Raw genomic sequence first — 14,500 nt, forward strand, 5'->3', positions numbered from 1 at the left:
ATATATTTTTTTTTTTTTTTTTTGCGGTACGCGGACCTCTCACTGTTGTGGCCTCTCCCATCGCGGAGCACAGGCTCCAGACGCGCAGGCTCAGCGGCCATGGCTCACGGGCCTAGCCGCTCTGCGGCATGTGGGATCTTCCCGGACCAGGGCACGAACCCGTGTCCCCTGCATCGGCAGGCGGACTCTCAATCACTGTGCCACCAGGGAAGCCCAAAATATTTTTAAATTAAAAGAAAGAAACAAACAAAACCCCAAAGTCAATTTGAAGGAGGTGGTCAGCATAAAAACAAATGAAAAAAAGCATTACAGGGGTAAAATATGATCATGGATATCCAACCCTGACCCAGAGAGAGACGGCAGCACAGACATGAAGACGTCGGTTTTAAAGGATGTGGTGTGAAGATGGCTCACCCCTCAGTTTCTTTGACTCTAATTGCACATCACCAAGCAGCTTTCATCCAACCCTGGCTTATTATTATTACCTTCTTTTAAACTGAGGAATAATTTACTTCAGTGAAATGCACGATCATAAGTGGACAGTTTGATGAATTTTGACAAATATTTATGCCCATGTAACCAACACCTAGATCAAGATACAGAATGTTTCCAACACTCCAGAAAGTTCCTTAAGGTCTCCATGTAGTGGACCTCCTCCCCGCAGCTCTGAGCTAAACGCTTTTCTGGTTCAGAGTGTGCCTCTTCCACGCGACACCCTGTTTTGATGTTTGTCTGCACTGCTGCACGTGGTAAGCGTCTGTTCCCTCTTTGTTGCTGAGCATACTCTGCTGATGAATATAACCACTGTGTGTCTCTGTCCTCCTGGAGATGCATGTTTGGGACGTTGACAGTTTGGGGCTCTTCCATTGACAGCTGCTGAGAAGAGCCCCACACAGGCCCCTGGCAGACACATGTTTTCATGGGTACAACTTCTGTGGCTGCTGGAGGGAAAGTTAAAGCCGTGTGATGTGTAGCCGTAACGGTCCTCACCTTTTTCACTTGTGACTGAGATGAGAACAAGGGGGCTGATGCTCAAAAAGGTGAGCGTGATGATGAGCTTAACACAGGCGCTACCCGCATTGTCAAAGCAGAAGCTCGTCAGGTAGATGAAGGGGATGCTCGCCCAGGCATAGAGCATTAGCATCAAGACAACAGCAGGGATGTTTTCCGGGTGTGTAAAAGCTTCTTCATCATAGTACAAAAACACCACCTTAGGAAAGCGGGGTAGAATTTGGAAAAGTCACTAAGAGTCAGTCCTAAGCATTAGAGAAAGGATATGATAATCTTAATTTTAAAAATAAAGTAAATAAGGTATTAGCAGTACTACATCGGCAACTCCCTTCCCTTACTCATCCAGCAGTGCAGAGACAGCTGGCTCTGCCCCTGGAAGTCCGTGCAGTGAGATCAGGGGCTCAGAGGCAGAACAAAGGAGGACGTGATCCATTCTGCACAAATGACCAGGGAACCTCAAGCAGCACAACTCAGTCACCACCAAAGACTTGCAACCCTCAGTGCACTGGTGAGCTATTTCTGGGCACTGTCCCCAAGGCACTGTCATTTACTAGCTTGAGGCAGCAGTTGTGGGGAAGCCACAAATTAGAGACCCTAGAGCCTGCCCCTCTGCTCCTAATGATGCTGGGACTGAAATCATCTTTTACTGAGGGTTAGCAATGAAGGTGCTTTCACACCCTGTGTGGCCAACCAGGGGCTTAGCTGCCAGCCTGGACTTCAGGTAGGTTTCTGGTTCTTCATAGGGTCCCCAAGGCAAGCCCCCTGTGATGTGCAAGGGAAAGGGCTCAGCACCATGCAGCTCACCAGCAGCAGCAGAGTGGGGATGAGGAAGGAGATGAGGTCCCACAGCAGAGCGGAGAGCCAGAAAGTAGCCACGTAAATGCCACTGATCAACTGGACCTGCTTGGTCATGATGCATCTCTCTTTGACTGTCAAGATGGAGAAAGAACTAGACAGGAAAGCCATTCCAAAAAGTAAGTTGATAACAAGATTATGTTCTTTAGGTCCCCTGTAAAAGACAGTATAGAAGGAGAGAGGTAGCCATTTAAGTAGAACTGCTCACAGCAACCATACTCCAAAATAACAATTTGTGATTAAAACAAAACAAAACAAAACAAAGGAAGAAGTAGGTGGTAAAGGGAGAAGCACTGAGGAGGGAAGGAAAGTCGCACATACTCGTACAAGATATTCTCCGAGGCCTCCTTGTTTGACTGAGGTTGAGGGTGGTTGAATACCATTATTGAAGCCCTGGCACCAGAAAGCAACTTGAAGAGGACATTGTCCACCAGTGCCAGCGCCAGGGCAGTGGAATGGTATGCCTGGTTGTTGAACAGCACTGTCACTATGGTGTGGTTCCCCATGTCTTCAAAGGAAGCTGCCACCAGGTAGTTCTGAATAAAGACCTCGGGCTCCTCCTCTAACTTTTTCAGGAGGAATGGCTCTACTGAACGTAGAAGAGAGCAGACCATCCGAGAGCGTCACACCAAGCTCAGTGAGGCAAAGAGGATTCGCCTTTGGCCTCCCCCAACCTCTGCTCCTTCTGGGTATCTATCTCATCACTAACCCCCGCCCACATCCAAAAGTGGGCTCCTCCTGACATGGCCGTGCTCTGAATTCCAGTGATCCCCTTTGCCCACAGGGCTGCCTCCTGCCTGAGCCCCATGACCCCAGGGCATCAAGAAAGTTTTCCTTTCATTGACTGGAGCAGTATAAAAAAGTCTTGTCTAGTCATCTTTTAAATCTCAGCTCTGTCTACTCCCCTCCTCCCCATGGCCTTGATGCAGCCCAGGCCCCACCACCTTTGCCTGGACTGTGTGGCTCTAACAGAGCTCCTTGCCTCCTATCCAGTCCCTCCAGTCTCATGTGAAATGTCTGATCACATGCACCCTACCCAACAATTTCAAGTGACTCCCCACTGCTCTCGGGATAAAGCTAACCTCCTACACATGACCTACAGTGCCCAGCTGTTATCCAGACTCCGTTTCCTGTCTTGAAGTTCTAGCCATGCCTAAGGACTCACCGTTCCCCATGCTTACAAATGCTCTTCTCATGGTTTGGAATGTTCTTTGGGTTACATTCCCCTGCTGTGAGTCAGTACCTATTCACACCTTAGGCTCTTAACTCTGGAGCGTCCTCTGGCCCTCCAAGGCTGAGACATGTCTATGAGACCATCATTTACTGTTCCTATGTATTGTAACTACTGTCACTTATCCATATGATCTCTGGGCTAGAAGCTCATCAAGGGCTGGTAATAATACTGTTCATCACTGGACTTCAGCACACAGTGCCAAGTGAAATATATGACCCACTTAGAATTCTGGAATTTTTAGTGCTGGAAGGGACCTTCAATCACAGCAACAACAATAATGATAATTGTTCCAATGGCTGAAGGTTACTGAGTGCCAGTGTTAACAGTGTGCAAAGCTCATGATAGGCACTTTCTCATGGAATCCTCCAATGACAATGGGAGGCAAGGTTCATTATTCTTTCCATTTTGCAGAAGAGGAAACCAAGGTTTGGAGAGGTAAGTCACTGTAATCCCAACCACTTTGCTACATCATGTTCTGCATTTGGTCTCTTTACTCTACTAAAAAAAAAATGCTTAAAATTTTTATTTTAAATTAAAATATCACATGAATATAATTTAAAAAATCAAATAATTATATAAAACTTACAATGAGAAATGGCAGTGCCATGGCCTACCCATCACCATCCCTGCTACCTGCTCACCAGAGGCAACCACTTTGAAATCTTTTAGTTCGTGTTTCTCTGGATTGCTAAATAGCCCATCTCTCTATTGACATCCTATCTTGGATGCAAGGACTTTGTTCTTTTATGACTATCCCTGCGCCCTATGGCCTTCCCTCCCCTCTCCTCCCCCTAGAGTTGTATCATAAATTCAGTTTAATCAATAGTCAGTTTTGACATTACTATGACAAAGTAAAAATTATTCACAGCTGAACCAAGCAGTATATTATGACATGTTTCTTTTTTTGTACAACTTTCCCCCTCTGAAGTTAATAATGTTCTCCTTTTCTCATTTGCTTAGTTTTCTCTACATCTATCACTAAGTCATCCACAAACTCCCTTTGTGGGAGGGAGTGTAAATCTCTTCTTAATACATTCAAATGTAACAGAAAATTTATCAGTTTCATTTTTGGACATGCTTTAGTTCCTAGAAAGACACAACTTGGTCTCATTTCTAGGAACTCTCCCTTTCCTGTCATTTGGCTTTTGAAAGATGTTTTTCTGAGACTTCTAGCTATTCACTCTGACTTCAGGGAGCATCACGTGGCCTGGAAGCACATGGTTTCACTACAAGGAGCAATGGGCCTGCTTCCTGCCCCGTTTTCCTGGGCCTGGTACTTACTTAGCAGCTGCAGAGGAATCTGTTCCTCAGCCATGAGCATATCTGTTAAATGTTCTGAAAGCTGAGGACCCAGCCTGGAATTCAGAGAAATAAAGAATGGAACAACAGTTTGACCATATGTTTTTTAGGGTCAACTCCAATGGGACATTTTCCATGCTAGTACTGAAGTTGAGGAATGAGAGGCTGACCATAAGGATCACCAGAGGTACCAGGATCTGTATTGACAGCATCATCATCGAGTTGCACCAAGAATATGTAGCCCTTTTCAAGAACATGGCATAGAACTGTTGGCAGAGAAGGCTGAACTACAATTTTAAAAAAGGGGGAAACAACATTAACATAGTCACAGGTAGAAGCTGGCAGGCAGTTACGTGGCTCACGTCCAATTGTATTCTCTCATATTATGTCTAACATTTTGATGATGTTAAAAATTGCTTCAGATTAAAATTCTTTGACTTAATTATTTGATTAACATTTAATGGCAGAAAAAGAAGGCCCAGACTGGAAAGAGTCTGGAAGAGTAGCCTAAACAGATACCAAATATAAACACGATACAATTGTTTTTTACCTGCCAGATTGGCAAAAATTTTAAGTTGATGAGGATATGAGGAAAATGCCATTGCTGGCGTTTTAATTTGGTATAACTTTTTTTAGAAAACAAATTAGCTGAATGAATAAAATTAATTTGACATTCACACAGTCTTTAATCTAGAAATTTTACTTCTAGTAATGTATCCTACAGGTATACTTGTATAAGTATGCAGGACACGCACAGAGATGTCCCGGTGGCATTGACAGTAAATGTCAAAGTGTGTAGTCGTGTGCACTAAGATCCCAAGATCCAGTGCTGGGCCCAGAGGCAGCAGACTGTGGAGGTGGGCACTGCATGCTCCCACCCAACTTCTCTGTAGTGCAGCACTAGCTGGGGCAGGCAGCGGGGCCTTCAAGCCTCAGGTGCCAGTGTTCCTTGTTTTCAAAATACCAAAAAATCCCTGAAAGTGTCTACCAAGCACCCCCCAAGTTTCCCACATTTGACATGATGGAAGCTCCTTTCCCCTCAAACATTCATTAAAAGGCACTGCTAATAACTCATCAGAGGTGGTGCTCTGAGAAATACTTCCTGGGAAGGTTCCAGAGCTGTTTGCTAAAGCAAAGCTTGGCCAAGTAGAGGCCAGATAGATCCTTCCTGGGGGTTGGAGAAGAGCCTCCTGTATAAGACAGGCACTGGCCTAGATGACCCCCAAGACCCTTTCCAACTCGGAGGCTCCATGAATGGCAGCTTCCCCTTGAATAGGTGATTTAAGACTATGAAACAGTGAGATTAATCTTTTCACTAACCCATGAAAACCAGTCTCATTATTTTGCAACATACCTTATAGATAGCTAAATCAAGACCACTATATAAAATGCATATCAATATTCTTTTTTTAACCATTAAAAGAATGTCCATGTATTTCATAAGAATATATTTTTAAAAATTTAAATTCCAGGTGGTACAATACATGATCTGTTTCACAGTGAAAAATTAAAAAGAAAGATTAAGTATGCTTTTTGGCCAGTAGATTTAATGCTTTTATTCTTTCTTCTTCCTTGTGAAAGGAATGGCCACGACCTTTTGTAGATCTTTTCTGATACTCCCTTCCATTGTGTTGATCCTCGTCAGAAAACACCAGCATTCTGACTTTGAAGTGGAGCAAAGAGCACGGTACTGCTGAAACCCAGCAGAACCAAACTTTTATGCCTAAAATCTGCACATTTTTTCTTAAGCCCCTATTAAAGGTTGATATATACTTCTTGACAGAATAATATCATGATTCCAAGAATGAAATAAAAATCTGCTTTCTTGCATGCATTTGAAATATTTGCTCACCCCAGTGTTTGGTTGGATTGGTAGGCTGGACCATATTGAGAAAATCCTTGAATGAAGACGTTTAATTCTATTAACAGGAACTCTGCTAACCAGCAGGTGAGAATGGAAGGAGGGAAGCTTGATGATTTGCATATCTATACTGGAATCTACCAACTTACTAACCCTAAACCAAACCAGAAACAAAAAGAAATAAAAATTCTCAAAATCACAACACATTTCATTTTGTTTGGATTTAAAGAATGAAAGTTGTGTAAGATATTAAAAAAAAGTTAGTACAATAATGAGAGAAAAAAGATCTGCACCAAGATTCCATATTGCTAGCAAGTATATATTGGCTAGAAAGTTCTTAAATAGGCACTAAATAAGAACTGAATTAACTGACCAATGGCTTTTCCAAATAACTGAGGCAACACTAGCATAAATAGATTTCATTATTTTCCTTAAAAGATACCACATACAAATTAAAACAAAAATATCACTAATATCTATTTTATGAGCAAAACTATAAATTATAAAATGCAGCATTGCTGACGCTCTAGGACAGGGGTTTGTAAACTATGGCCAGTAGGCCAAATCCAGCTCAGAAAGGATTTTACATTTTTAAATGGTTACATGTTTAGATGGTTATCTAAGTGACTTACATAATACCCTTGATTATGCCACTAAACCTACATAGCCTTAAGTATTTACTATCTGGCCCTTTAAGAAAAAGTTTGCCCAAAACCACACCCCCCACACCAAGGCAAAAAGATGTATTCATTGTTGGCAGCAAACTGTTAGGTCAAGAAACATATTTTTATTCATAGTCTTCGGGCCAGTTATTCTACTGCTGGGAATTTGTCACAACAAAATAATCCAGTAAACCGGTGACTCATTTTCCCTCCAGTATCATTCTGCAAAAGACAGTGAATTAATTGTTATTTATTGCTGTGACACAGATTATCCCCAAATTTAGCATCTTTATTTATTTTAAAATCTTTTGGCCTTGCCACACAGCTTGTGGAATCTTAGTTCTCTGACCAGAGATTGAACCCACTCCCCTTGCACTGGGGGCACGGAGTCTTAACCACTGGACCACCAGGGAGGTCCCAGCATCTTAAAACAACAGTAAGCATTTATCACGCAGTTCCTGTGGGTCAGGAATTTGGGAGTGGCTCAGCTGGGCGGTTCTGTCTCAAGGTCTCTCCTGAGGCTGTAGTCAAGCTATTGGCCAGGCTGCAGTTGTCTGAAGGCTGGACTGGGGCAGGAGGGTCAGCTCTCAGGGTGGTGCCCTTATGTGGCTGCAGGCAGGAGGCAGTAGTGTGTGGTTCTCTGTAGTTCTGACAAGAACATTGGTTGATGGTTTAAGTAACATTAATGATTAAGATAAAAGTGAAACAACAAAGATGTATGTCAGAACTTCACTCATTCATCCATGAGGTGAGCAACATTTTTGTTGGATTGAGTAACATTTTTTTAATACTGGAAGAGTATTTCCTCAAATTCTATTCTTAATGAAATTGCTTCAGATATGACATACTTTTAAGCTTAATTCACACTATTAACATTTTCTCAGTCATTACTTTTTTAATCTAGACAATCAAAACAATAAATTAAACCCCAATTTATAGTGTTTATCAATTTCCATGTTGTAAATACTCTCACCATGATTGATTTCAAATTATCAACATAACATTTCCATCATACAGATGTAAGTAGATGTAAAAATAACCTCAAGAGCACTGATAATAGTAAAATGTAGCCAAATCTTGAGGAAATGAAGTTTTTATTATTACCTTTTGTGATTATTGTGATTTATAATAAGAAATATGTATTTGATCTTTGTCCTGGTTCTGGAATAGAGCGCCTAAAACCCTTGTAAATTTCTACGTGATGAGAGACATAAAAGTGTCTTTTGTTATGTTAATGGTGACTTTTGGAAAGCAACCAAAGGATGGGGGTTGGTTGCCATGGGAACAAAAACCAAGTGATTAGAGCATTAGAACTTTTGACCACCTTCACCCAATTCCCCCACCCCTACCGCCAACCTCTGACAACCACAACTCTGTTCTGTGTTTCTATGAGGTGTTTTTGGGTTTTTTTAAGATTCCACATATAAGTAAAATCATACAGTGTTTGTCTTTCTGTGTCTGACTTATTTCACTGAGCATAATGCCCTCAAGGCCTATCCACGTTGTTGCAAGTGTCAGGATTCCTCATTTTTTTTTTTTAATGGTCAAATAGTTTGTGTGTGTGTGTGTGTGTGTGTGTGTGTGTGTGTGTGTTTATCGATCACATTTTCTTTATCCAGTCCCCTGCTGATGGACACTTAGGTTGTTTCTACAACTTGGCCGTTGTAAATAATGCTGCAATGAACATGGGGATGCAGATATCTATTTGAGGTAGTGAGTATATTTCCTTTAGATATATACCCATAAATGGAATTGTTGGATCATATGGTAGTTCTATTTTTTTTTAATTAATTAATTTATTTTTGGCTGCATTGGGTCTTCGTTGCTGCGCGCAGGCTTTCTCTAGTTGCGGCGAGCGGGGACTACTCTTCATTGCAGCACGTGGGCTTCTCATTGCCATGGCTTCTCTTGTTGTGGAGCACGGGCTCTAGGCACACGGGCTTCAGTAGTTGTGGCATGTGGGCTCAGTAGTCGTGGCTGGTGGGCTCTAGAGCACAGGCTCAGTAGTTGTGGCGTGCGGGCTTAGTTGCTCCGTGGCATGTGGGATTTTCCTGGACCAGGGCTCAAACCCGTGTCCCCTGCATTGGCAGGCAGATTCTTAACCACTGCACCACCAGGAAAGTCCCTCTATTTTTAATGTTTTGAGGAACCTTCAATATCGGTTTTCATAGTGGCTGCACCATTTTACATTCCGACCAACAGAACACAAGGGTTCCCTTTTCTCCACATCCTGGCCAAAGCTTGTTATCTCCTGTCTCTCTGCCATTCTAACAGGTGTGAGGTGTTATCTCATAGTGGTTTTGATTTGCATTTCACTAATGATTAGTGATGTTGAACACCTTTTCATGTACCTGTTGGCCATCTGAATATATTCTTTGGAAAAAAAGTCTATCCAGGCCCTTTGCCCATTTAAAAATTGGATTTTTTTTCTTTTTTGCTATTGAGTTGTATGAATTCTTTATATATTTTGGATACTAACCCCTTATCATATAAGTGTCTGTGAATACTTTCTCCCATTCAGTAGGTTGCCTTTTAATTTTGTTGATCATTTTGTTTGCTGTGCAGAGTTTTTTTATTTTGATGTAGTTCTACCTGTTTGTTTTTCCTTCTGTTGCTTGTGCTAATATCCTCCCTTTGATTGTGAGCTGGACCTAGTGACTAACTTCTAATGAACAGAATATAGCAAAAGTGATAAAAATGTCACTTCCAAGACCAGGTTACAAAATGAATGTAGCTTCCATCTTGGTCACGTTTTCTCTCTTTCTCTGATCACTCGCTGTGGGGGAAGCCAGTTGCCATATCACAGCGTCACTCCAGCAACCTGGGAAGAGGCCCACATGGTGAAGAACTGAGGCCAATAGATACCAAGGAACTGAGGTCAGCCAGCAACAACAGTTGTGAACTTGGAAGTGGATCCTCCCCGAGTTGAGCCTTTAGACTGCAGCCCTGGCTAACAGCTTGACTACAACCACCTCCCAGGGAACCCTCAGCCAGAACCACCTATCTACCAGCTCCTGGACTCCTGACTGACAGAAACTGTGAGGTAATAAATGTTTGTTGTTTCAAGGCTGCTAAGTTTTAGGGTAATTTGTTATGCAGCAATAGATAATGAATACAAGCCAAAAAAAGAGTATAACAGACATGAGCACCTGAAAGGGAAAAATCATGCATAAGTAGTAGTCCCAGGAGGAGTGGAAAGAGAGGAAGGATCAGAAGAGAGATTGGTTGAGAATTTTCCAAAACTGACCAATATCAGCAAACACATTGTGAAAAGTGGTAAAAATCCTAAGCAGAGGAACACAAAGAAAACCACACAAAGGCACATCACTGCAAAAATGTTGAAAACCTAAGACAAAGAAAAAACAATATTAAAAGCAGCCAGAGGTAAAGGACAGATTGCATTAAAAGAATAATAATAATAATACTGGCAGCTGACATATCAGTGGACATAATGGAAGCCAGAAGACAATAGAATGGAATGGATAAGCAAAAATGATCTATCCATATGATGGAGTACTATTCAGAAATAAAAAAGAGCAAGTATTTATTATAAACACCACAACATGAATGAACCTCCAAACATTCTTCTAAGTGAAAGAAGCCAGACATAAAATACATACTATATGATTTTCTACATATGAATCCAAATGATTCTATTCTTATGAAATGCTCAGAATAGGTAAATATATAAAGACAGAAAGTAGACTAGTGGTTGCCTTGGGCTAGAGATGGGAACAAGGAACGTTTGCAAGTGAACATGAAAGATCTTTTCAGAGTGAGGAAAATGTCCTAATATTGGATTTTGGTTATGGTCACACCACTCTGTAAATTTACTAAAAGCCATCAAACTTCATGGTATGAATTACTGATTAATGTTACAGTATGTAAATTATACCTCAGTAAATCTGTTTTAAAAAGAAGATAGGGGCTTCCCTGGTGGCGCAGTGGTTGCGCGTCCGCCTGCCGATGCAGGGGAACCGGGTTCGCGCCCCTGTCTGGGAGGATCCCACATGCCGCGGAGCGGCTGGGCCTGTGAGCCATGGCCGCTGAGCCTGCGCGTCCGGAGCCTGTGCTCCGCAACGGGAGAGGCCACAACAGAGGGAGGCCCGCATACCACAAAAAAAAAAAAAAAAAAAAAAAAAAGATAATAGAATTGCATTGTAGAAGTGTTTAAAAAACCCTCCTAAAGTAAAATTCTATATCAAGGAAAAATTCCTTCAAAAACGAAGGCCAGGGCTTCCCTGGTGGCGCAGTGGTTGAGAGTCCGCCTGCCGATGCAGGGGACACGGGTTCGCGCCCCGGTCCGGGAGGATCCCACATGCCGCGGAGCGGCTGGGCCCGTGAGCCATGGCCGCTGAGCCTGCGCGTCCGGAGCCTGTGCTCCGCAACGGGAGAGGCCACAACAGAGGAAGGCCCGCATACCACAAAAAAATATATATATATATACATATATATATATATATTTTTTTTTTTTTCAGGCAAACAAAACTCTGAGACTTTATCACCAGAAAATCTGCGCTAAAGGAAATAGATATTGTTTAGGCAGGAAGAAAACAGTTCTAGATGGAAGCTTAACGGCTAATGAAGGTTTAAAGAAAAATGCAAAGGGTAAATATGTGCTAAATTTATTTTTAATTAATTTTTATTGGAGTATAGCTGCTTTACAATGCTGTGTTAGTTGCTGCTGTACAGCAAAGTGAATCAGCTACACATATACATATATCCCCTCTTTTTTGGATTTCCTTCCCATTTAGGTCACCACAGAGCACTGAGTAGAGTTCCCTGTGCTATACAGTAGGTTCTCATTAGTCATCTATTTTATATATAGTATCAATAGTGTATATATGTCAATCCCAATTTCCCAATTCATCCTGCACCCCCCTTTCCCCCTTGGTATCCATACGTTTTTCTCTACACCTGTGTCTCTATTTCTGTTTTGTAAATAAGATCATCTATACCAATTTTTTCAGATTCCTCATATATACGTTAATATACGATATTTGTTTTTCTCTTTCTGTCTTACTTCACTCTGTTGAGAGAAAAAAGATCTGCACCAAGATTCCATATTGCTAGCAAGTATATATTGGCTAGAAAGTTCTTAAATAGGCACTAAATAAGAACTGAATTAACTGACCAATGGCTTTTCCAAATAACTGAGGCAACACTAGCATAAATAGATTTCATTATTTTCCTTAAAAGATACCACATACAAATTAAAACAAAAATATCACTAATATCTATTTTATGAGCAAAACTATAAATTATAAAATGCAGCATTGCTGACGCTCTAGGACAGGGGTTTGTAAACTATGGCCAGTAGGCCAAATCCAGCTCAGAAAGGATTTTACATTTTTAAATGGTTACATGTTTAGATGGTTATCTAAGTGACTTACATAATACCCTTGATTATGCCACTAAACCTACATAGCCTTAAGTATTTACTATCTGGCCCTTTAAGAAAAAGTTTGCCCAAAACCACACCCCCCACACCAAGGCAAAAAGATGTATTCATTGTTGGCAGCAAACTGTTAGGTCAAGAAACATATTTTTATTCATAGTCTTCGGGCCAGTTATTCTACTGCTGGGAATTTGTCACAACAAAATAATCCAGTAAACCGGTGACTCATTTTCCCTCCAGTATCATTCTGCAAAAGACAGTGAATTAATTGTTATTTATTGCTGTGACACAGATTATCCCCAAATTTAGCATCTTTATTTATTTTAAAATCTTTTGGCCTTGCCACACAGCTTGTGGAATCTTAGTTCTCTGACCAGAGATTGAACCCACTCCCCTTGCACTGGGGGCACGGAGTCTTAACCACTGGACCACCAGGGAGGTCCCAGCATCTTAAAACAACAGTAAGCATTTATCACGCAGTTCCTGTGGGTCAGGAATTTGGGAGTGGCTCAGCTGGGCGGTTCTGTCTCAAGGTCTCTCCTGAGGCTGTAGTCAAGCTATTGGCCAGGCTGCAGTTGTCTGAAGGCTGGACTGGGGCAGGAGGGTCAGCTCTCAGGGTGGTGCCCTTATGTGGCTGCAGGCAGGAGGCAGTAGTGTGTGGTTCTCTGTAGTTCTGACAAGAACATTGGTTGATGGTTTAAGTAACATTAATGATTAAGATAAAAGTGAAACAACAAAGATGTATGTCAGAACTTCACTCATTCATCCATGAGGTGAGCAACATTTTTGTTGGATTGAGTAACATTTTTTTAATACTGGAAGAGTATTTCCTCAAATTCTATTCTTAATGAAATTGCTTCAGATATGACATACTTTTAAGCTTAATTCACACTATTAACATTTTCTCAGTCATTACTTTTTTAATCTAGACAATCAAAACAATAAATTAAACCCCAATTTATAGTGTTTATCAATTTCCATGTTGTAAATACTCTCACCATGATTGATTTCAAATTATCAACATAACATTTCCATCATACAGATGTAAGTAGATGTAAAAATAACCTCAAGAGCACTGATAATAGTAAAATGTAGCCAAATCTTGAGGAAATGAAGTTTTTATTATTACCTTTTGTGATTATTGTGATTTATAATAAGAAATATGTATTTGATCTTTGTCCTGGTTCTGGAATAGAGCGCCTAAAACCCTTGTAAATTTCTACGTGATGAGAGACATAAAAGTGTCTTTTGTTATGTTAATGGTGACTTTTGGAAAGCAACCAAAGGATGGGGGTTGGTTGCCATGGGAACAAAAACCAAGTGATTAGAGCATTAGAACTTTTGACCACCTTCACCCAATTCCCCCACCCCTACCGCCAACCTCTGACAACCACAACTCTGTTCTGTGTTTCTATGAGGTGTTTTTGGGTTTTTTTAAGATTCCACATATAAGTAAAATCATACAGTGTTTGTCTTTCTGTGTCTGACTTATTTCACTGAGCATAATGCCCTCAAGGCCTATCCACGTTGTTGCAAGTGTCAGGATTCCTCATTTTTTTTTTTTAATGGTCAAATAGTTTGTGTGTGTGTGTGTGTGTGTGTGTGTGTGTGTGTGTGTTTATCGATCACATTTTCTTTATCCAGTCCCCTGCTGATGGACACTTAGGTTGTTTCTACAACTTGGCCGTTGTAAATAATGCTGCAATGAACATGGGGATGCAGATATCTATTTGAGGTAGTGAGTATATTTCCTTTAGATATATACCCATAAATGGAATTGTTGGATCATATGGTAGTTCTATTTTTTTTTAATTAATTAATTTATTTTTGGCTGCATTGGGTCTTCGTTGCTGCGCGCAGGCTTTCTCTAGTTGCGGCGAGCGGGGACTACTCTTCATTGCAGCACGTGGGCTTCTCATTGCCATGGCTTCTCTTGTTGTGGAGCACGGGCTCTAGGCACACGGGCTTCAGTAGTTGTGGCATGTGGGCTCAGTAGTCGTGGCTGGTGGGCTCTAGAGCACAGGCTCAGTAGTTGTGGCGTGCGGGCTTAGTTGCTCCGTGGCATGTGGGATTTTCCTGGACCAGGGCTCAAACCCGTGTCCCCTGCATTGGCAGGCAGATTCTTAACCACTGCACCACCAGGAAAGTCCCTCTATTTTTAATGTTTTGAGGAACCTTCA

The 14,500-nt window shown here is 41.5% G+C and overlaps 1 protein-coding gene across 1 annotated transcript in view; it reads right to left on the minus strand.

Moving 5' to 3' along the window:
* The window catches only part of LOC102979541 (ATP-binding cassette sub-family A member 17-like), a 78,464-nt gene that overhangs the window by 28,446 nt on the left and 35,518 nt on the right, over window positions 1-14,500 (minus strand). The window contains 7 exon segments of the mRNA XM_024123536.1: window positions 991-1,210; window positions 1,816-2,020; window positions 2,188-2,455; window positions 3,032-3,042; window positions 4,387-4,505; window positions 4,507-4,686; window positions 6,252-6,414. Coding sequence (XP_023979304.1) covers window positions 991-1,210; window positions 1,816-2,020; window positions 2,188-2,455; window positions 3,032-3,042; window positions 4,387-4,505; window positions 4,507-4,686; window positions 6,252-6,414 — 1,166 coding nt within the window.

This window comes from Physeter macrocephalus, chromosome 14 (assembly GCF_002837175.3).
Source record: "Physeter macrocephalus isolate SW-GA chromosome 14, ASM283717v5, whole genome shotgun sequence".
NCBI classification, from domain to species: Eukaryota; Metazoa; Chordata; class Mammalia; order Artiodactyla; family Physeteridae; genus Physeter; species Physeter macrocephalus.